The sequence below is a fragment of the Physella acuta genome, unplaced genomic scaffold, assembly GCF_028476545.2.
Source record: "Physella acuta isolate Inbredline_101_S28 unplaced genomic scaffold, ASM2847654v3 ptg001290l, whole genome shotgun sequence".
Taxonomy (NCBI): domain Eukaryota; kingdom Metazoa; phylum Mollusca; class Gastropoda; family Physidae; genus Physella; species Physella acuta.
This window is the reverse complement of record NW_026732805.1, coordinates 97,484-122,268: the sequence shown is the minus strand read 5'-3', so window position 1 is coordinate 122,268 and position 24,785 is coordinate 97,484. Positions and strand designations below refer to the sequence as shown.

The 24,785-nt window shown below is 36.0% G+C and overlaps 1 protein-coding gene across 1 annotated transcript in view; it reads right to left on the bottom strand.

Annotated features, from left to right (window-relative positions):
• LOC131958110 (uncharacterized) overlaps window positions 1-24,785 on the bottom strand; it is a 65,580-nt gene that overhangs the window by 11,040 nt on the left and 29,755 nt on the right. Inside the window, exons 3-4 of the mRNA XM_059322988.1 lie at window positions 4,180-4,286; window positions 2,526-2,556 (exon numbers count right to left, since the gene is read on the bottom strand). Of these exons, the coding sequence (XP_059178971.1) occupies window positions 2,526-2,556; window positions 4,180-4,286 (138 nt within the window). The remainder of the gene's footprint in view (window positions 1-2,525; window positions 2,557-4,179; window positions 4,287-24,785) is intronic.

The following is a 24,785-nucleotide window of genomic DNA, read 5'->3' as shown; positions in this document are numbered from 1 at the left end:
TAACATTACCTTAACATTAATTTAACATTAACTTAACATTAATTTAACATTAATTTTACCTTTATTTTACATTAATTTTACATTAACTTCTGCAACCACCGTTATACAACTAACAGTAGGAACAATACAAACGGCGTGGTCGGATTATAGAGCTTACGAGTGCTAACACGAAACTCTTGAGTTCAAAACCAGGTTGAAGTCCGTAGAACGTCCACGAGTCCACCCAGCTCTAGTGGGTACCCGACTCACGTTATGGAAAGTAAAACCAGCTAGGCATAGTAACAAATGTATTTAACAGATCAGTTCGGGGGGAGGGGGGGTTCAACTTCATTCACCGATGTCCGGTCACTTTAGGTCAATTATCCTACCCAGCGTATACCTAGGTGTGACATTAATGTCGCTCTACACACTTACAGCCTGTCCCGTTTTAGGTGGTGAGGTGGGAGGGGGTGGGGAACCAACTCAGAGTGAACATAGCGTCAGTTTTTAGATGACTGTTTTAAACATACATATACAACTATACATACATACTGATTCAGAAATAGATTTAAATAAATAACAGTGGTATTATGACAGTAAACATTTTTTTACAGAGGGGTCCATGGTGGTGGGGGGGGGGGGGGGGTGGGGGGCCTAACCCCTCCTGCCTACGTCACTGATGGTTTTGTAAACAAACAAGTCAATCGTGTTTTTACTATCTCGCATACGAAGTATAGAGAAAATCGAGATTTTCAGAAATCTCGACGTTTTATACCTCCCTGAGTCGGAAAAACATAGTTGTGCATATAAGTAAGTATATTCGAGAAAGTTTACGGGAGATAACTCCCGCTTTCTTGGTATCAGTGGCGTAGCCAGGACCGTCTCAAGGGGGGGGGGGGGGGGTTCCCGGGGACAAACTTTCGATTTGCACCCCCTCTCAAACTTTCGATTTGCACCCCCCCCCTTCAAACTTTCGATTTGCACCCCCCCCCCCGTCATACTTTATATATATATACCGAGGGGTCTATGGGTGGGTTATGACCCCCCCTAACCCCCGCCTGTCTACGCCACTGCTTGGTATTGTAAGCAAACATGTTGATAGTGGTATGACGTGATATCTAGTCACGTGACACTGGCCTGATGTTAGATCACGTGATCTTACATTTTTAGTGCAGCCATTAGTTCTGGCTGATCCTTGCATGATGCTTGTTTTCATCTCCCATTAGCTCACGGCATAACGATATAAGGGTTCTCAATTTGATAGCTTGACCATTAGTGATTTAGGGAACCCCAAATTGATGGCTTGACCACATGGCAATTTAGGGCCATTTGCTAATAACAAAATGCACCAAAATGGGTCGCGTGGTAGAGCATATGCCTACTATCACGGTGCTCTCAAGTTCGAATTTAGGTTCGTGTCCGTAGAATGTCCACCCAGCTCTGATGTGTACCTGAACGTAAAGACGGCTGGGCATAGAGCCGACTACACTATTCCTTCCAATATCGAGGTTACTAAAACAGGTTGACTCTGCTTCACCTGCATCATAGACGCGAAATGGTACTTTACTTAATGTAAGTACTTTATTGTGTGCAAAAAAAATCTTTATATTATTAGACATAAAAATACCAGCAATATTCTCCAAATCTAAAATGAATATAAACTGATATTTTTATAAGTAATACTTTTCTTCTTCATTCTTAACTGCATTACTGAAAGGGATATTCTCCAACACAATTAAGTATAACGTGTCAACTTGTTATGCGCCATATAGCCCGTTTTACTTCGATTTCAGCCTGCTTTTGTTTCTGGATTTGCTTCCATAGCCTTTGTCCAACGAAGAACAAACTACACGGCAGTAGTTTTTTTAAATTTTATTTTGGAGTTGTCTCTCCTAGAAGAGTTGCTGTACCCAGGTAACGAGCCTCATCTGCCCGAAGGTTCGAACTCGGAACTTTTGGATTTAGCACTCATACTCTCTAGTCTAACTAAGTTGTACCCAGCGATACTTATAAGTGATGTGACTTTTTCCAAGCGTTTTTATTTTTAGTAGATGAAGTAGAGTTCATCATTTTAATTTTTTCTTAGATGTATATGTAATCATTCTTTTACCGTTTCAAGACGTTCCAATAACAATACAAAAAAATGTATCAATACCTTTTTCACCTAAAACGATAAAATCCTTGAACTTTAAATGCCAACCTACCTTGATTCTGGCTAACTTTGGGTTAAACCAAAACGACATCAATAGTTTTGTTAATAAAGTTATCCTCTTTCGTCATCTTTTTAAACCCGACCAATGAAATCCATTACCAAACATATAAAATCCATTTACTTTTAAATTCTTTAATCAACACGGAGATATCAAATACGTCTCTCACAATACGAGCCCTTCAAACACCCAAGCTTATAAAAAAAATTTTAATAAAAAATTAAAGTAAAGGCGTCGAGGTATCGCTGAAATCCTTGATAACTAGATGTAGATATCTAAAATTTATAGATTTAATTAAAAGATAAAATGGCAATTTTGTAAGAGTTCTAAGATTACCTTGGTGTTTAAAGTGATCCATGATTTTTACCTGAAAATAGAATTCAAAAATTTCGTTATACCCAAAAAATAGTATGGTATCGATTTTTTAAATGTTAACAAATCTCGAGTTTTGTGTCAAAAATGTATGTTTTTTTTAAGAATATATTTTTTTAAATTGCAAACATCAAGTAAAATAGGTTACATTTGCCTAGTTAATAAGATAACTTAGACAATACAGAATAGAATGTTGTAAAACTTTGGTTTAATGTCGGGAGGTTGATTTCTCATACCCGTGACTGATAATAGAATCTTTTTTTTTAAAAAGGGGTGTTAGGTTAACAGTCGAATCATGGGGTTTAACGATTGAGTTTTATCGTTTAACACTTGTACCAGAAAGTTTAACGTTTTCATTTTAAAGTTAACAAATTTTTTCTCACCGCAACTTAAATACTGGATCAGATAATGATAACAAAGGAGACATGACGTCATAGTAAATATGTAAAATCTAACAAGACACGCCAATCTTTATTGTAATCTACGTTTTTGTCTATCCAGCTTTTATCATTTTTGTCTATCCAGCTTTTAAACTTTTATTGAACATGCTTCAAGCAGGCATGTTATTTGAATACAATCTCTAGCTAAATCTTTGTGCATACGTCAAAAACAAAGAACCACAATCTCGTGTTGTTGAGGGCTAGTTATCTGCCCTTGTAATTATTCCCCCACGACGTGGTATAAATGTGATGGATCCTACATATAATATATTCATGTCTGCTATTTGTGGAACAATGTCTGCTCAGAACAAACTGACCCACAGAGTTGGTTGGAAATATGCTGATCCTAGATGTGACCCCTATCCCAATGACTTAACTTATTCCTTTTCTAGATGTGACACCTCATTCTAATGGCTAAAATGACAAATCTCATTTGTCCCATTCAAGGAAAAGTCCATTCGGGCATTGGTCCCATTCGGGCATTTGTCCCATTCGGGCATTTGTCCCATTCGGGCAAGCGTCATTTCTGGCATTTGTCTTATTTGGACATTTGTCCAATTTGTCCCATTTGGACATTTGTCCCATTTGGACATTTGTCCCATTTGGACATTTGTCCCATTTGGACATTTATCCCATTTGGACTTTTGTCCCATTTGGACATTTGTCCCATTCCGGCATGTGTCCCATTGCGACATGTATCCCGTTCGGGCAAACGTTTATTCGGGCATTTGTCCTATACGGGCATTAGTCCCATTCCAGCCTTTGTCCTATAAGGAGAAATGTCCATTCAGTAAAACATACGGCACCCATACGCCCCCTAAAATGTTATAACAATGCACCAGTTACTGCTTTTTAAAGACATGTATGCTCTTTTAACGATTTTTACACATGGCATTATTTAATTGCGTAATTACATAATCTTAGAAACAGTTAAATTGTAATTATAATTATGTTTGTTATTGGACTCATAATGCTCGGGGACGTTTCCCGGGTTGTCAGATACCGACATGAGCAACATGATTTGTGTTGCCAGATTGGTTTTTCCCAGACCAAAATACATATCTCTTAAATAGATTTAATTAGAAACTGACATAAGCTAAATGATTTAAGTTGCCAAATTGGCTTTTCTAGACCAAAATAAAATGTCTCTAAAATAGATTTGGCTTGTCGTGACTTACTAATGATAAGGGCGCGCTGTTCTTGTGTCCTGGCTTGCTGGCTGCCATACACAGCTCGCACAGTGACGTCACGGCCACAAACATAAGACAGGCTGCTAGTAACGTCACTGAAATAGACATAGGCTGTATGTGATGATGGAAACATTGTACAAACATTGATGCCGTGAAATAGACATAGGCTGTATGTGATGATGAAAACAATGTACAAACTAACATACGAAATATTGATGTCGTGAAATAGACATAGCCTGTATGTGATGATGGAAACAATGTACAAACTAACATACAAAATATTAATGTTGAGAAATACGCATAGCCTTTATGTGAAAATGGGAACATTGTACAATGTAACATAGACGATACTGCTGTCAATAAATAGACATAATCTTTATGTCAGTAGCGTAGCGAGGTCGGGTGACACCCGGTGCGGCACTTAATGGTGTCACCCCCCCCCCCCCCAGAGGCATAGAGACCCTTCCCAGGGACAAACTTTCAAATTTTCGATTTGCACACCCCCCCCCCCCTCAAACTTTCGATTTGCACCCCCCCCCCCCTCAAACTTTCGATTTGCACCCCCCCCTCGAGTTTTTCTCTATATATTTTGCTATTTTTTGCCTTGGTGTCACCCCCCTAAATGGTGTCACCCGGTGCGGTCCGCACCCCCCGCCCCCCCTCGCTACGCCCCTGCTTTATGTGACGATTGAAACATTGTACAAACTAACATACAAGACATAGATATTGTGAAATAGACATAGGCTGTATATGATGATTGAAACAATGTGCAAGCTAACATACACGATATTGATGCCGTGAAATAGACATAATCTTTATGTGATGATGGAAAGAAGCATACACTGTACAAACTAACATACATGACTGTAATGGCGTAAAATAGACATAGCCTTTATGTGATGATGGAAAAAAATATTTGCAATATTACATACAAGACTGTTGTTGCGTACAATAGACATATGTTTTATGTGGTGATTGAACCACACAACCAGCGTACAAACTAACATACGACATGAGTGATAGTCATTGTTTCTTTCAGGCAGCTTTTCGAGGGGGTAGGGTGGGGGGGGGGGGGCAGAGCACGTACCCCCACCCTACTTAGCGAGAGAAAAAAAATTGTATTAAAAACATGAATGCAGGGCTCGGTGCCACAAGGGAGCAGGGGAGGTAAGAAAGACGACATTGGATGTAGGACATCAAGGAATGGACTGGACTATCAGATGCAGACTTTCTTACATCACCAGAAGACCGGGACAGAAGGCAAAAAAGTAAGGATTGGTCGATAGATCGATTATTTGATAGATTGATTAATAGACTGATTGATTGATTGATTGATTGGTTGATTGACGGATTGATCGATAGATAGATTATATGATTGATTGATTAATTGATTGACCGACTGATTGATTGATTAATCGATTGATTGATTCATTCATTCATTGATTCATTGATTGATTGATTGATTGATTGATTGATTGGTTGACTGAATGATTGACGGATTGATCGATAGATAGATTATATGATTGATTGATTGATTGATTAATTGATTGACTGACTGATTGATTGATTGATTGATTGATTGATTGATTAATCGATTGATCGATTGATTGATTGATTCATTCATTGATTCATTAATTGATTGATTGATTGATTGATTGATTGATTGATTGATTGATTGAAGACGAATTGTGGGCATAGCCACATAGTCTATGCATACAAACAAACACATATACATCACTTTACAAAGATATCTTTCTATCGCTATATCGACAATTACTAAGAAAATCACTGATCTTTGAAATCAATTTTATATCAAGAAATTTACCTAAAGAATAATAATTCTAATCTTCTACAGGGAATCTATTCATCTTTGTAAATTGATAAAATCATCAAAGTATCATTAAATGCATACAACACACAATTAAAATTTACAAATAACACAACGTTAATATGCATTGATCCTTTATTATATCCACGTAAAAATATAAATCTCAAACAAAAAACAATAACGCTACTGTCTAAAAGAATAGATTGCGAAAAGACAATTATACACATTATTTGAACTCAAAGTTGCCAGATAAAAATTTAAAACTATCATTAAAACCCACTAGAAAAAAAAAACAACCAAGAAATGACGTCCAATTTTAGAAAAAGCTTTGTCATTAATGATAATCAGCAGATAAACACATACATTAGATGGGTTTGAGAATGATGTAAAGGCTCTCTAATCAAACACGCACATGTAAAAAAAAATCCCTCTATCTAGGTAAAAAGATACATCTCACTCTATGAGTCGCAACACGCTATTACGATCCATCTTCGCTCAAAGCATTGATCGTCACACGCATACTAGAACGATGTTTACATGAAAAACCACATGACCGTTCTATGCGCATGCGTATCCGTGCTGTAATTCACGAGCAGGGTGGTATGTAAACACAGCGCTTCTAAACCCTTTAGGGGCGATGGTTGTCTAACTGATAAGTGAAGTAAAAATAAGGGTAACTGAAAGGAACTATTGGGAACTAGATGAATTGGAGAAAATTATGGGAATTAAAAGAAACGGAGAAAATTACGGGAACTAGAGGAATTTGAGACAATTATGGGAAGTAAAGGAATCGGAGAAAATTATGGAAACTAGAGGAATTGGAAAAAAATATGGGAACTAGAGGAATTGGAAAAAAATATGGGAACTAGAGGAATCGGAGAAAAGTATGGAAACTAGAGGAATCGGAAAAAAATATGGGAACTAGAGGAATCGGAGAAAAGTATGGGAACTAGAGGAATTGGAGAAAAAATAAATGAAAAAAAACCAACTATGGGAACTAAAGGAATCGGAGAAAATTATGGGAACCAAAGGAATTAGGAGGGAACTAGGATTAGCAGCAAGTAGCTTAAGAGAATTAGGTAAACTATTGGGAATAAGCGAAATGAGTTGGAACTGTAGAAACAAAACTGTTAGGAACAAGGGCTTGTAAGGTGAAATAGGGTTAATTAAGTTTAATTAGTAGTAATTGTTGTGATCTATGGATAACTTAGGGCAACAAGGGAACTAGAACAAACAGTTTAGGCAAACAGCTACATAATGTAGCGTACATTTCACGACACACCGCTGAAAGTGTTTATAGTGTTTCTTCCAGACTTTTTTCTCCATGGGGGGGGGGGGAGACTTGAAATTTTCTGGGGGGGGGGGGGGGGGTGAGGGGTGGTAGACTTTCTTCGGGGGGGTAGACACTGTTAAATGTATAGATTTTCTATATAAATTCCATTTTGTTCAGGGGCGGTAAACATTCTGCGGGGGGGGGGGGGGGGGGCTGCCCTGAAGAGTTGCCTGGAAAAAACTCTGAGTGTTTAACGTAATCAAATAATTAATCTTGGTGAGAATCAACTTCAGTCTATTATTATGGACAATCGTTACTGAAATTAAAGATATTATTGACTAACACAACAAACATTTTTAAAATTTTCAAATCAGTCCATCACCAGATTTAATAACGTATCAAAAGTGTGATGAGGTTAACAATAATTTAATTAGTTTTTCGTCAACCCACTAAAAATTCCCGTGAAAGTAAATCGTGCACGCTTGCCAACGTCTTCGTTTTTTTTCTATATTGAAATAAAACGTCCCGATTTTCCCCAGCAGTATTCGGTGACCCGTGATACACAAAGGGTTAACACCAACATTTGGTAACCTGTGGTATTAAAGGGTTAACCCCAACATTTGATAACCTGTGGTATTAAAGGGTTAACAATTACATTAGTTGAACTTTTGGTATAAAAAGGGTTAACACCAACATTTGGTAACCTGTGGTATACAAAGGGTTAAGACCACTATTTGGTAACCTTCGATATACAAAGGGTTAACACTAAAACAAAAGCTAGTTACCTGTGGTATACAAAGGGTTAACAACCACATTCAGTGACCATTTATATAATAGGGTTAAATTATCTTAACCAATCCATATTAAACGTAACAGCTTTATTGATTATCGTTCTGCTGAAATTAAATAAAACAACAAAACAAATGTGTATACAACAATTCTCAAGTGGATAAAAAAAAAACTATGAAAGTCGATGTTAAAATCTTCTGTTAGGCCTATAGGACATATAAACAGGTCAGAACGATATGTATTAGATACACTTCCTGCAAAAATCTCTAAACATAAGCAGACTTCCTCTGATCTTTATTCACTATTAAAAATAAAGTGGGAGTGACCTCCCCTAAGCTCTCTCGGATATTCTTAAATAACACTACGGGGAATGGTGACTCGGGATATAGACATGATGTTTAATCCATTTTTAATTACTTAAACTTTATAAAATAGAATCTCGTTGAAAAAACATTTGCGCACCAAGTGAACGCCAAACTATCTGTGTATAATAATGCGAAATATTATTAGTACTTTTTAAATTCACATGCGTTTTTTGAGAAATTAGAAATAGCATAATTTACTACTCCAGGTCAACGGAAATTGTTCAAAATTTGAAAGAAGGCAGAAAATTAGATATTTTACTTACATGTGAAATTTCATTTATCTATCAGAAACAGTACTCAAGTTATAGGCTTTTGAAAAAATAAAAGTAGAATAAGTTCTACTTCCGGTTATCAGAAATCGCTGAAAAGTTGTTACAGAACTACAAATTTGATTTAACACTTATATATGAAATTTCATCAACCTAGCTGTAACAGTACTCAAGTTATCGTATTAACTATTAAAAAACAACTAAACCTTGTTTTGTCATTCAAGAATAACACCTACGTTTTTACTTTCCCTTTATATACGAAGTATAGAGAAAGTATTGTAATCGTGCAAAAAAAAAATCGAGATTTTTACAAATCTCGACGTTTTACATCTAACTGATACGGAAAAACATAATTTTGCAATCTTGTCCGTATGTCTGTGTGTCTGTCTGTGTGTCTGTCTGTGTGTCTGTCTGTCTGTCCGTGTGTAAACACGATAACTTGAGTACCGTTACAGCTAGGTTGATGAAATTTCATATATAAGTATTTTATCAAAATCGTAGATCCATATCAACTTTTGAGCGATTTCCGATAACCGGAAGTGGTACTTTTCCTACTTTGAATTTTTCAAAAGCCTATAACTTGAGTACTATTTCAGATAGATAAATGAAATTTCACATGTAAGTAAAAGATCTAATTCTCTACCTTCTGTTAAATTTTGAGTAATTTCCGTTGACTGGAAGTAGTAATTTACGCTACTTCCGATTTCTCAAAAAACTAATGTAAATTTTAAAAGTACTAATAATATTGCGCACTATTATGCGCTTTTTTATTTGGCGTTCACTTGGTGTGCAATTAATTTGTCTACGAGATTTTATTATATTTTTAAAACTTTAAGTATTTAAAATGGATTAAAAATCATGTCTGTAGCCCGAGTTCCCATCCCCTGTTATTTTATATAAGAATATTCGAGAAAGTTTATTGGAGATCACTCCCGGTTTTTTTTTTTACTTCTGCCGTGTTTTATGTTAACACAAACTCTCTTTTGGGATTCCAAACTCAAATAAAAGATTTTCTAAAATTTGTAAAACCCAATTCAATACTTTAAAACCACTATTTTAAAAAAAGCGTTTATTGTGTTCTCATTCAAGGCTAATACCTACGCATGTTTTTTTTCTATAGCCATGTTCGAACTCTCTATGGGGACTCCAAACTCAAGTAAAAGCTTTATTAAAATTTGTATTTTACATAGCGTACAAAACCCGTTTCAATACTGTAAAACTTAAAATTATTAACCATTATTAAAAAAAAATAATTTATTGTGTTGTCATTAAAGTATAACACCTACGTATGTTTATCTATAGCAGCCATGTCTTATGGTAACACAACCTCTCTTTTGGGATTCCAAAACTCTAGTGAAAGATTTTCTAAAATCTATATTTTAAATAAAGTACAAAACCCATTTCTGTACTGTGAAACATCATCTTTTTCGTTCTTAATTTTAGTGTTGGAAGGGATCCCCTCCAACACAATTAAGCATACGTGTCAACTGGTTATGCGCCATTGAGGCCATTGACTCTGATTTCAGCCTGCTTTTCTTTTTGGATTTGCTTCCAAAGCCTTTGTCCAATCAAGAACAACCTACAAGGCAGCAGTTGTTTGATTTTGGAGTTGTCCCTCCTAGAAGAGTTGCTGTCCCCAGCTAACGAGGGTTCGAACTTGAAACTTTTCGGCTTTACCGACTCAACCACGCCGACCCCAAACATCTTATCATTAACCACTATTTTTAAAAAAGCCTTTATGGTGTTGTCATTCAAGTATAACACCTACGTATGTTTATCTACGGCAGCCATGTTTTATGGTAACACAACCTCTCCTATCTACAACAGCCATAATTTATGGTAACACAACCTCTCCTATCTACAACAGCCATAATTTATGGTAACACAACCTCTCCTATCTACAACAGCCATAATTTATGATAACACAACCTCTCCTATCTACAGCAGTCATGTCTTATGGTAACACAACCTCTCCTATCTACAACAGCCATGTCTTATGGTAACACAACCTCTCCTATCTACAGCAGTCATGTCTTATGGTAACACAACCTCTCCTATCTACAACAGCCATAATTTATGGTAACACAACCTCTCCTATCTACAGCAGTCATGTCTTATGGTAACACAACCTCTCCTATCTACAACAGCCATAATTTATGATAACACAACCTCTCCTATCTACAGCAGCCATGTCTTATGGTAACACAACCTCTCCTATGGGGAGTCAAGGCTCCAGTAGCAGATTTTTGTTCTATAATGCGATCTTTAATTACCGTAATTAATTTCACTTGTCATTTCAAATTAGCGATTGATCAGCCCAGACGCTTAAAAAAATCGGATGTGTGCTTGACATAAGGGTATGTGTTGGACGGGGTTAGGGGTGGGGGCGTAAATTTGTTTTTTTTAAAATATTAATTCGTAATTTGTGTGTGTGTCTCTGTGTCAGATTAGTTGTGAGTGTATGCGTTAGAGTGATTTTGTGTGTGTGTGTGTGAGAGTAGTGGTGTTGGAATAAATGATGTGTGTGAGGGTAGTGGTGTTGGAATAAATCGTTCTTCTTCTTCTTCTTCGTTCTTAATTATTAGTGTTGAAGGGGATCGAGATTTATCTGCCATGAGCTTTTTTTTTAACACAATTAAGCGTTACGTGTCAACTGGTTATGCGCCATTGAGGCCATTGACTCCGATTTTAGCCTGCTTTTCTTTTTGGATATGCTTCCATAGCCTTTGTCCAACCAAGAACAAACTACAAGGCAGCAGTTGTTTAATTTTGGAGTTGTCTCTCCTAGAAGAGTGGCTGTCCCCAGCTAACGAGCCTCATCTGCCCAAGGATTCGAACTCGAGACTTTTCGGTTTAGCAACCATGAGCTTTACCGACTAGACCACTCCGAACCCTTTTGGAATAAATGATGTGTGTGTGTTTGTGTGAGGGGAGTGGTGATGGAATAAGTGATGTGTGTGTGTGTGAGTGGAGTGGTGTTGGAATAAATTATGTGTGTGTGTGTGGAGGGGAGTGGTGTTGGAATAAATGATGTGTAGGTGTGTGTGTTTGAGGTAAACTGTGTTGAAATACATGATGTGTGTGTGTATGGGTGTGTGAGGGAAGTGGTGTTGGAATAAGTGATGTGTGTATGATTTCGTGGTCGAGTCGCAAAACACAAAAAGTGACGGCATGGATCTCGGGAGTTTGATTCCAGGATTTGATCAGTATCGGAGTCAGGGAACATAAAAGTAACTTTGGATTTGACCATATATCGCTACCAGCTGACCACATCCACTCCTCCCATTGCTAGTCTTTGTTGCATCATTTAATTAAGTAATAAAATTGCATATATCCTGTGTGTATTCTATACACGGGGGGAGGGGGCTGCATGGTCGAGTAGTAGAATGGTTGGCTGCTAACACGAAGGTCTCGAGTTCGGATCCCGGTTCGGACGTGCGACAGTAGGAAGCCTCTGAACCAGTGAAACAAAAGAATTAGTGTTGACCATATTACCCCCTCATATGTCAAAGTCATAGAAACAAATGAACTCTACTTTATCTGCACCATTTGAAATGAAGAAGATGATTCCTTAGACTAGGTTATAAGACTCAATTTCTTAAACAAACGTTTGTGTATGGTGATTAAAACCAGAGTCACTTCAAGGCATCTCAAGAAAGTCTATACCCCGCCCCCCCCCCCCTCCCCCAGATCGAAACGGAATTTAAAGTGAAAATATATACTTTTAACACTAGCCGCCTCCCACCCCCGGAAATTTTAGTTTCCCCCCTCAACCCCCTACCCCCGCAAATTTGAAGTGCTTCCCCGGAGAAAAAAAGTCTGGAAGAAACACTGATTAAAACGCTACTGTTACTTAATTAATTTTATAATGACATATTTTTTTATCATCACGTTAAATTAGCTGCAGTGTACGCCCACAAATTCATTAACATTAAAATCATGACCACCTTCATTTAATGTTAAAAAACAAGGTCATTAAAGTTAAAACGTCTACCACCTCTTTTAAAAGGTGGATCTATTGTCCGCAAATAGATCATTAAAGTAAAAATTTCTACCATCTCAATGAAAGGTGGACCTTAAAACCAAGGTCATTTAAGTTAAAATTTCTACGATTTCTTTTAAAATGAGGACCTGTAAACAAGGTCATTATTGTTAAAATTTCTACCACCTCTTTCAAAAGGTGGACCTATTGTTAAAAATGAAAGTCTTTAAAGTTAAAATTGTTACCCCTCTATAAAAGAACACTACCGCATGCAACGAAATGAGTTGCTTCATGTCAACCATTTTTAGCGCAATTTCCATTCTGGAGAATTGCGTTTATTAACCCGTCATTTCTGGATGGATGGATGGATGGATGGATGGATGAATGTGTGTCCGCAGCTTTAAGTCGTATCTCCTCCTCAACGAAGCAATATCGATGACTAGTTCCAAAAGCAATTATGTTAAGCAAGTTACGAGGATGAACATAGGCCATAAAAATTCCGGGTTTCTTTCATGGATTTCCCAGAAAAGCCAAAAAATCTCGAAAAAAAGCAGTTTTTGGCCCATATCTCGGCAACCAGACCACTTAGCGACTTGAAACATGTACCAATCGTTTCCTGTCATAATTTAGAACAATATTGCCGAAGAAAGTTTTCAAAAATATTCTCTCGTTCGGTCACAAATTTTAAAATTACATAAACACCTACAAACCGATTGTTCTTCTAGCTTGAACGCACCCCAACATTATACGTCAGAGCTATTTTTAGATAACATAAGGAAATTGCGCACAAATGTCACTAGACTTTTTTAATTAACTTGTTTTTTAATTACACGATTAGCAAGGGGACGCTTCATAACGCTGAGACCAATTCAAGGGAGTGAAGTCAGCCACCATGAAAAATCAAGAGTGCCCTCATTGCGAAAATAAAATTGATTTTTTTTTCAATAATAATACAATTTTCGTTTTCAGAATTCTTTGCGTAACAATTTTTTTGTTGTTGTAATTTGGACGGGAATGTATTAATGTTTTGATTCTGTGACTTGGAATTACGTAGCATGGCCAACCTATTCTATATTCTTGTAGTGAGAGATTTGAATTAAATTACCATGCTCACTATTGCGTGTCTGACAAGTAGGTGTGTCTCTTGAGATGATTGACACATTGAAGGCGTGTCACTTGACGTGATTGACATGTCTAATGCCAAGTTCCAGTGTCCTTGAAAATTAACTTTTTACACGTTTTTGTTTCGTTTACAATGTCTGTTCGTGGGTTTGTGACAAATCTTGTAACTCAATTTCAACACACTTCTAATGCAGCGATTTCGTTCAAACTTTAAAGGTCGGCGTGGTCGAGTCGGTAAAGCTCAAGGTTGCTAAACCGATAAGTCTCGAATTCGAACACTCAGGCAGATGAGGCTCGTTAGCTGGGCACAGCCACTCTTCTAGGAGAGACAACTCCAAAATCAAACAACTGCTGCCTTGTAGTGTGTTCTTCGTTGGACAAAAGCTATGGAAGCAAATCCAAAAAGAAAAGCAGGCTGAAATCGCAGTCAAAGGCCTCAATAACCAGTTAACACATATCCTTAATTGTGTTGGAGAGGGGTCCTTTCCAATACTAAATTTAATAACGAAGAAGAAAAAAGAAGAAGATGTTCATACTTTGCACTTACACTTTCTCCCACGACAAAGCAACAGTAACTGCTTTTAATCTATTTGGACATTAAACTAGTCATCAAATTTTATTTTAAAAAATTACTAAATTAAAAGAATTTAACAATCTATATATATAATTATATAGCTACTTATAGTGTTTTAAAGAAATATTTTCAGTGTCAGCGTTGATACTGTCGAATTCACAAATTATGAATTACTGAAAAGTAGAAAAAAACAACAACTAAATAGCGGCGTATCTATGCCGCGGGCCGGCTCGTATTAACTAATAGGATTTCTCGATCAAACGGCGGTGAACTGCTTTTTCCACGGTTGGATGATTTTTTGCGTCGGCCAAAGACTAAGAGGAGTAGACGATTGTCTTTTAGAGATCGCAATATACAGGTTCAGTTTTAAGCATTTTTTTCTTTGTCTCATGCTATGTGGTGTCAACTTTATTTAGAACGAATTAATAAAAAGTGAAAAATATAACATAGCCTACTTTTAAAAGTGTTATGATAAAAAGTCTTTAAATTCACTGAAAAAAATTGTTCCTTCATGTGGTAAAAGCATCTGTTGCTCATGAAATCTACAACATATTTTAACGATTACTGCGTTTATTAAAGATAGCAAATTATTTTCATTTTGATATTTTCAGTGCATAAAAAACTATTATTATAAAAGGTTTTTGATATTTGTTTTATTCAAAATTTGTTTGAAAATTACAATAACATCGACCTCCCTATAGTAGACAACGTTAGATAAAAATGTTAGGAATTTCGCAAGCAGTTGATGTAAATCTTTAAACAGAGGCCAGACTTACTGCGGTGTTATTGGTGTGTTTGTATGTTATAAGGGGCAAGTAACTGTTGGTTCTGGTGATGTGTCTGTTTATGTCGCCTCGATAGTTGTCGTGATTGTTAAGGAGTTAATGATGCCCTGAGTTTGTAGACTAGGGGTGTGATAACCTTAAAGGTCAGTGTTACCATGAGATTTACTATTTAGGGGTTGGTAATGCCCTGAGGTTTAGTATCTAGGGGAAAGTTGCCCTGAGGTTTAGGATCTAGGGGTTGGTGATGCCCCGAGGTTTAGTATCTAGGGGTTGATGATGCCCTGAGGTTTAGGATCTAGGGGCTAGTGATGCCCAGAGGTGTAGGATCTAGGGGTTGATGATGCCCTGAGGTTAAGTATCTAGTGGTTCGTGATGCCGTGGGGTGTACGATCGATGGATCGGCGATGCCTTGAGATTTCAGATCTATGGGTTTTGCGATGTCCTTTGGACTTCAGATGAATAAAGCAATGAGTTGTGTTGACCAAGCTCTAGTGTTTATTTTGCCAGGTCAACCACCGCACGCCCGCTCACGATATCCCGCACATGTCAGTGTGCAACAGAAATACAAAATTCGCGCTTCTTCGCTGGTAGCTTCATAGGAAAACAACAAGCCAAACCAACACTCATCACTTGACAACAGCTAAATCGGAGTCGGTAACGCTCATCATTTCTAAACCGAAAAGTCTCGAGTTTGAATCCTCAGGCAAATGAGTCTCGATAGCTGGAACTAGCAGCTCTTCTTAGAGAGACAACTCCAAAACCAAACTACTGCTGGCTTTGGTTTGTTATTGGGTGGACAAAGGCTATGGAAGCTAATTTTAAAAAAAAGCAGGCTGAAATCGAAGTTTACAGCCGATATGGCGCTTAACCAACTGTATTGGAGGGAATTCCTTCCAGAACTAAAATTAAGAATAATGAAGAAATAAGAAGAGTCATAGCGACCCCTTGAGTCGCCCGGGACGAGCTTTCAATTTTGCGCCCCACCCCCACCAAATTTTTTTAAATTTTAGTTTCACACTATTGATATAGAAAATTATTACTCAATTTAATAAACCCAACTGGCCGTTTGTTTGACTGCAGCTTTAAATGAGCTCATTTTCTACCGCATTTGCCCGGTACGGCCGCACCTCCCCTAGCTGGAGCAAACTTTAAGAACCATTTTAGTTCTTTATTTTATGCGAGCGGCAGCTTTACAATGTCACCTGACATCGTGAACATGATTGGCTGATTTTTTTCCTTAAGGAAACAACCGCGTCTAATTTTAGACACGAGTCTTTGCAATTCCGTTCACGCTTAACCTCCCGCTCTAAGCATGCTCTGTCTAACAGACTCACGCGCGTCGGTGCTTAAGTCAATTAGCACCTTAAATGAAATAATGCGTCGATGACGTTCGCTCATTACTGACCTGTAAACAAAATTATCCAAGAAACAGAACTCTGGTGGGCTTAAGGCAGGGGCGAATAAACAAACAACAAACATAATTAACTAGACATGTGTAGCGAGTAAATTACACTGGACGTGTTAGGTTCCGATTAGTCTCTCATTCTAAGTTTATCACTGCGAGTGTTAGCGTTTTATTGTCACTAGGTTTTTCGTTGAGTATCTGTCAGTATTGGATAGGCTAGCTTCGGAAAATCTGATAGTATTCAGATTTGTAAAGGTATTCAGCATTAGATGAAACTAGAAGACATGTTTACAACTAACGCATGTACCAATTATTGGACCAAACTGTAGCCTATATTATCGTGTTTTACATGTTCTTACTTTCACTCTAGGCCTAAAACCTCACACAAAATCATTAATAAAACTCACACTTAATTAAGTGCAAATAATCTCCCATAAACTTCATCGTAAATTCTTGTATAATAATAAGGGGGAATAGCCCTTTCAGTATAACCGTGAAATAGAAAGTATAAAAAAGTACTACTTCCGATAACCAGAAATTACTTAAAATTTAGGGGGTTGTAAAACAGTGAAAATTGTCAAATTATCTCTAAATTATCCAGCACGATAACAATATTTTATCGACTCGGTATACGAGAAAATAAAAATCAATAGTACACAAGCACCATAATATTTTATTCTTACACAATTATCATCTGATACAAAACAAATATTATTGTTATGCCTATTGATTTTTTAAGTAGCCATTATTTTGCTAAGAATAATTCTGTCCATTTTTATATTTTTTTTTAAAGTGTATTCACAAGATATTGTTTTCAAGATTTCTTAAACCTAAAAAAATGTTTGTTTTTACTGTTTAAAATCTCGAATTACAAACCCATTAACAGACACATATCAAAATTATAAAAAATACTGTGCGACGATTCCTAAAAATATTTTAATTATTTAGACTAAATAAAGCATTCAAGAAATACATAGAAGAAAGCCGAACAAAGAAAGGAGAAACTTCGTGCAAGATTGTTTCTGATCTTTTTACCAATAAAGCAGTGAGACGGCGTGGTCAAAGAGTAGAGCTCACGATTGCTAACCGTTAAGTCTCAAGTTTGGATCCCGGGCTAGGTCTGTAGGACGTCCCTGAGTCCACCCAGCTCTAATGGGTACCTAACACACGATACGGAAACAAAGACGGCTTGATATAGTGCTGACTACAGTATCCCCTTGTGTGCTTAGGTCATTGAAACATATTAACTCTACTTCATCTGCACACACACACGCACATATATATATATATATATATATATATATATATATATATATATATATATATATATATATATATATATATATATATATATATATATATATATATATATATATATATCTTGAGCACGAACGGCAAAAGATTATGAGATGAATAAACCATTTTAGATGTTTAAAAATGCTTTGAAAACTAACAGTCTACTTTTCAAAATGTATCCTCTTGTATCCTAATGTAGGATATCAAATACATTTGTATGTATATTTTTTTCCTTCTTCAAATCAAATAAAAAAAAGTTTAATAAGGAAAAGCTCTACATCGGTAAGTTTTTTACGGCACTCACACCCAGTGTTTCTTTCAGACATTTTTCTACGCGGTGGCACTTGAACATTTCGGGGGGGGGGGGGGGACTAAAATTTCCGTAGCGCATGTGGGGGCCGGTCACTGGTAAAAGTATATATTTTCTGTATGAATTCTAATTTGTTTGGGAGGGGGGAGGTGGGGGGGGGGGGGGCTGTACACGAGATTAGGGGGTGGAGTCCCCGGGGTCCCCCCCCCCTGAAAAAACTCAGCTCAAACCAGTAAAACTGTGTAAGATCACATTTAACAGTAGGACGCCGTCTAGAATGCTAATTAATTAAACCAATTACAAATTTTAAAAGAAAATCCAGTTCGCACAAACAGCTCCAAAAGAATTAAGTTTATTTCCTTAATTAAATTTTATTATTTCCCCCCCAAAAAATATCTAACACGCTTTATAATGTGAGCAGAATCTCTAGCCTGTACGTTAGATTATTTTTTTTTCGGCCTCAATAAAAACTTAACCGGCGTTATAGGTTTTCCTTCAATGCAAAGTTTTCCTTTAATAATTTGTCTTTAAATGCAAAGTTATCCTTTAATAATGTTTGTCTTTTAATGCACACATTTCCTTGCAGGTGTCTTTCCTATTTCCTTATGTTTCTTTACGTAAAATGCGTACTCTTTTTATGCACTGTTATTTCTGTTTATCGAATGAACGAAGTATGGAGTATCGCCTTTGTTCTACACACACAATGCTTTTAAAAATAACTACTACAACAATATTAATTAACAAAAAATTAACAAACCATCTTGTCAGTTAATGTCAGGACAATGCAAAAATTAAAAAAAAAATGTCACGAGTGCACTTCTATTACAATGACATGACATTTACCTGTCGTAAAATGACATTAGCCTGTCATTGGATAACATAAAAAACAAGACATGACACTCAAGGACCCGGGGGAATGTATTTCTAGAATCGTCTTCCTGTTTTAATTAAGGTTAGGGTTAATAAAGCTCGAGTAAAGATGGCGGCTGAAACAAAATCGAATAGAGGCCCGAGTTTATGTAAATTAGCCCATTACATCTTCAACGTTGAGGTTAAGGAACGGGGCGTCGAACTAACGCAGGATTACCGTAGCAGAACATTTCGACCACGGCTTTGTTCGACTATTGACCGTTCGATCGTGTCAATTCGTTGGGCTAATTAAACGGTGTAGGGTTGGAAAAAAAAAACGAAAATCGTTGGGAAGGTGACTAAATAGCGGACATTCCGGGGGTGGGGGGGGGGTGGAAATTTCCGTGGTTGAAACTTCTGATTTAGAATTGAGGGTTAAGAAATTCCGGGGTTAAACATTATTATTCGGAATTTTAGGATAGGAATTCCGGGGGTCGGAACTTCGGGGGTCGGAAATTTCAACATTTGGCTACTCCGAGCTAGAACAACTAGACTGGTTGTAATGTAAATCCTCCACAAGCTAAGTCTACGGAAACAGATATGCTCTGCTTCACCTGCTTTAAAATCTTTAACGTTTAGTCTAGCCTTGTTTTAAAAAAAAAAAGAATTTTAATTTTCAACGCTGCAAAAAAGAAGCAAAACGATATTAATGTTAAAACTTTAATAATGATTTTACAAATTCATTTTCTAGTAAATTGGAGTTTATCCAGAAATTTTGGAAAAATAATGCTTTTAAAAAAAAATCTCTTCTACAAAATTAATTACTTTTATTTCAACAGACTTGCACCAGCTGCCCACAATAGGTACGTAGAATCTATTTTTAGCTTGAGTTAAATTTGCACTTACAGATGCAAATTTAAAAAAAAAATATGTGTAACGAAGTTTTAGGTTAAAAATAGAATGTACAAATGTTACCACGACTTCCTCTTTAGGCTAAAAATAGAATGTAAGTTAAATGATCCCACCACTTCCATTTTAGGTTAGTGTGTCAATCTAAACACAAGTTCTAGACCTTTAACACAATAGAGACATGACCTCACGGACAGCTGTCGATGCTTCTACGTCACGTCCTGTCTGATCAGCCATGTTGATCGTCTGCCCAACCCACCGGAAGGAATGCTGGGACATATCTAAATTTAGTACTCCTGGGGTTACAGTCTTGGATGAGAAGACTAAACGCGATCTTTTTGAACTCACGAAATTGTGAAATCCTTACTCGTTGCAAAATAAAACAAAAAAAATTAATAAAAAAGTCTTTTTGTTAAACTAAATCTTGATTTAATTAACTTAATCAACGAAAACAATATTTTTGTTTCAATGTAAAAGATTTGGCGAACAAACTATAGCGACGTTTCTGTAGTGAATGAATTGTTTAAAAAAAAACAACAACTCCATTACAATCTGGCCCGGTGGCCAGGCGTGGGCTGATTTTTGTCCAGGGCACGTCCAAACAATAATGACATAGCCCGGGCTCGGGCATGGAGAAAATTAACGGCTAATTCGTTAATTTTAAACTGCGACGCAAGGGAGGATTAACAAGTAACTTTTTTTTCTCCCTGGGGATGAAAAGGGGGATGGTTGTAAAAGTTTGGATAGAGTGGGTGTGTTTGTTGTGTGTGTAGGGGGGTCAAAGGGTGGTTATAAAAGTTTGGATAGAGTGGGGTGAGGGGGGGTCTAGGGGGTGGGTATAAAAATTTGGATAGCATGGGTGGTAAATGTCATCAATGTTTCTTTCTGGCATCATTTCGTCTCTCCTGGGGCAGCCTTTACAATATAACGTGTTCCGCCAACCCCCCCCCCCCCCCACTCTCCCTATCCCGGAACGAAATTGTAATTTATATAGCAGCAAATATATACTTTTACTATTGCCCCCCCCCCCCCCTCCCCACCCCCCTGTCCCCGGGATATTTAGTCAACACCCTCTCCCCAAAAGTCTGAAAAAACCGTCTATAACTTTCTATGTGCTGACAACATATATCACGTAAAAATATATCAGGACAACAACATATAAAATATATCTTAGGACTAAATATCTTGGTACAAAATGTCACAGACAAACATATCTTAGGACTAAACATTTTTAATTACTGCAGGGCAGATCATCTAAGGATAACACATTTTAGAACCAAATATAGCAAGACCGTCCACCTTTGGGGAGGTATTGGAAGCGGCACACCAAACAAAATATATGAATATATATATATATATATATATATATATATATATATATATATATATATATATATATATATATATATATATATATATATATATATATATATATATATATGTTTGTTTGTGTGTGTGTGTGTAGTGTATAATGCTTTCAGGTTTTAACGTTTTATTTCCCTTAGATATGCCAGCAGGCTAAATCTATTTTTTTAACACGTTTTTATTAACTCAGCTTCGCGTGGATGTGTTTGTTGTTAAAATTGACATCGAAAATTAGCCCACTTCTGATTGTTCTATAGTTCTGAAATTTGGCATGCAGGTTACTTTCGCCTAACAATTTCAGATGCAATCATAAAAACTAGCAATTAGTGACCGTAATTAGCTTAATTTAATTACGCCCCAAGGACCATAAAATTGAGGACATGATTTCTAAAGATACCGACAAGACTGGAGGCCTATAGACACAGTTACTTCGGCCCCAATCGATGTGAGCGCGCTGGCCGTGATCGTATAGTGGTTAGTACTTCGCGTTTTGGCCGCGACAACCCAGGTTCGAATCCTGGTCGCTCAAGATTTTTTTAGTCCGTGTATTTATAAACACTTTTTTAAAAACCACGTTTTTCATGTGTAGCAACGGACTAAAAAGGAGAAAATAAAATACTTAAAAAAAAACTTTTTAAAAAACCACGTTTTTCTTGTGGACTAAAAAGTAGAAAATAACTATTTACATACATTTGATGACAAAAAACGTGGGTCGGGCAGATGGGTCGGGAAATTTGATGGTGAACGTACCCACGTTTTTTGTCATCAAATGTATGTAAATAGTTATTTTCTACTTTTTAGTCCACAAGAAAAACGTGGTTTTTTAAAAAGTTTTTTTTTAAGTATTTTATTTACTTTGGAAAACTCATATCATCTAAGACGATTTCAAAATGTTAGTAAATTGCATTCACTAATTTACAGAACGAAAACGTCAAACTAAAACTGTTATTAAAATAACATTATCTGTATAAAACAAATGTAGGTTAATAAAAATGATAAATTGAAAATTTGAAGCAAAAAAAAACTCATTTTTAATTTGAGATTTTGTTTGTAAAATGAGCCGTTGTTTTTTTTTTCTGTCTAAAAACAGTGTCAAAGATAATTTCAAATCTAGTCCAATGTTTTGTCATTCGATGCTGTCAGATAAAATCAGCCAGAAAATGTGTGTTTTTTTTTTGTTTAAATTTGTTTACCTGTTTTATAAAATAAGTCTGCCTTATTAACTTTCAATAAATTTGTGCTAGATTAATTTGACACTAATTCATGTATTTCAACATATTGTCCAGGCGACACGTTTATATAGACTCAGTGCGTTAAGTTCTATGTTTGTAAAACATGAACTTCGCAGCTTCCTCTTTATCAGGCAAATATTTATACCAGGTACACACACACACACACACACACACACACACACAAAACACAAAAGTTGCCGTTCCGGTTAGGCAAAGCTCTAGCTTTTTAAGTGATCTTTGAATTCTAAAGTAAATTAATTTCAGAGGAAGTAAATTCCAGACCTAACCAAAACAATAAACAATCTTATATATTTTATAATTTACAGTGGCGCATATGTTGTTAAAAAGCAAAATACTCATCTTTTTTTTTTAAAGATACTTTTTATACAAAAAATTAAATCAAATAATTCACCAATGATTTTTTTAAACTTAATAATTAAAAAAAAATGTAAAAAGATTTTCTTTAAAAAAACTGTGAGATCATATTCATATTATTGGTATGGATTAAACATAATTCACTTTGTCATAACCGTGACGTATAAAAGGATTGCCTGGTCAACGCGGTCTAGTCGTTTATAGTTGTAACGAGTTTAAATGTTCGTAGACATCATAAGGCTTTAGAACCCGAAACTGAATTCGGATTTTTATAGCTAGTTATTGAGCTATTGGAAGCTCAACCTGGTCACCGTAATTACAAGCATGAACAACCCATAAATAGCATAGGTTCATGCATTAAATCAAACACCATGAAATTTAAAAGTATAAAAAATTTCAGCCCAAGTATTTTTTAAATTAAATAAGACGTATGCTATGCGTTCTTAACACATACACATACACAAACACACACACACACTATATATATATATATATATATATATATATATATATATATATATATATATATATATATATATATATACATATATATATATGTATCTAAATCTATAATAGGCCACGTTCGCACTTCTCTCTCTCTCTCTGTCTGTCCGTAAAATATTTTCGCCGGACATCACATCAGAATCTACAGCGATATATCGAGAACTTTTTACGGACTTTTGTTGAAAATAATATGTTAGATGTTTTAAATGTATAACCACAATTTTATTTAAAGAAGAAAAATAAATAATTAAGGCGTATTCGAATATAGAGAAACAGTATTATTTATGCAACCGGAAAAGTGTATAAACTTGGGACAAGAACGCATTTAACAATGACGTCGCTTATTGTTTACACTAAAACACTAAAACAAGAGCACAAAACTGATGACGTCATCTTCCGAGTTTAGAATTTAAAAAAAATGAACTATTTCATTCAAATATAATTTAGAGCTATGTACGCTACACAATACGATATTCTCGGCCTAAACTTAAAAAAATATTTTATCTATTTGGATTCTAGATCTAGATATTCTAGATCTAGACTAGATCTAAATCTACGCAAAAACTACACTTAGACGCTACGTCGCTAAGATCCATTCTAGATCTAGATTTAGACTCTATCTACTGTAGAATGTATTCCAAAAATAAATTTCTATAAATAAACTTTTTCAGGACTTAAATATTTTATAGAAATCTTTGTTTGTTTAGCAATGAAACTGGCTAATTTTGGGTAAAAAAAATAATTTGAAAAAATAGGCATATTCGTGTAAGTTATTTTTTTAAACACTTTTTTTATTCTCCACATTTTATAAGGTACCTAATTAGCTGAGATGATAGTGTACTTGATACCAGACAGGTGGTGCTGGATCGAGACACACCAAGCAAACCTAATTTTTTTTTTATATGTGAATCTTCCTATTTTAGACTATAAAGAAAGGAACTACTTTGGAAATCTTTGTTTATCTATGCAATTTGCTAATCTCTATAATATATGAAGCAAAATTGTCCACGTAGGTACCTCTTCATAACTCCTGAGGTCGTAGACCGACCCTCGGGCGAATTAATTAAGCATTCAAATTCTCAATGTTTTTGAAAGCCTAAGCGAAGCTGGGCAGCATGCCTACTATATATATATATATGGAGGAAATTTGAACAAATCGACTTGACAAAATCCTGTCTACGCCTCTAACCTCAGACAACTACTCCATTAGTTCTAAAGTCTGATACAATCCACGATTTAATAATATAAAATCTCACATTGCCAGCCCGCTATTAACACTGTCACAAAATACTCAGACATTTACATTTCTCACACTTTTCCTACTATCGAAGATACAATTTGAGTGCAGTTTGTACAAATATT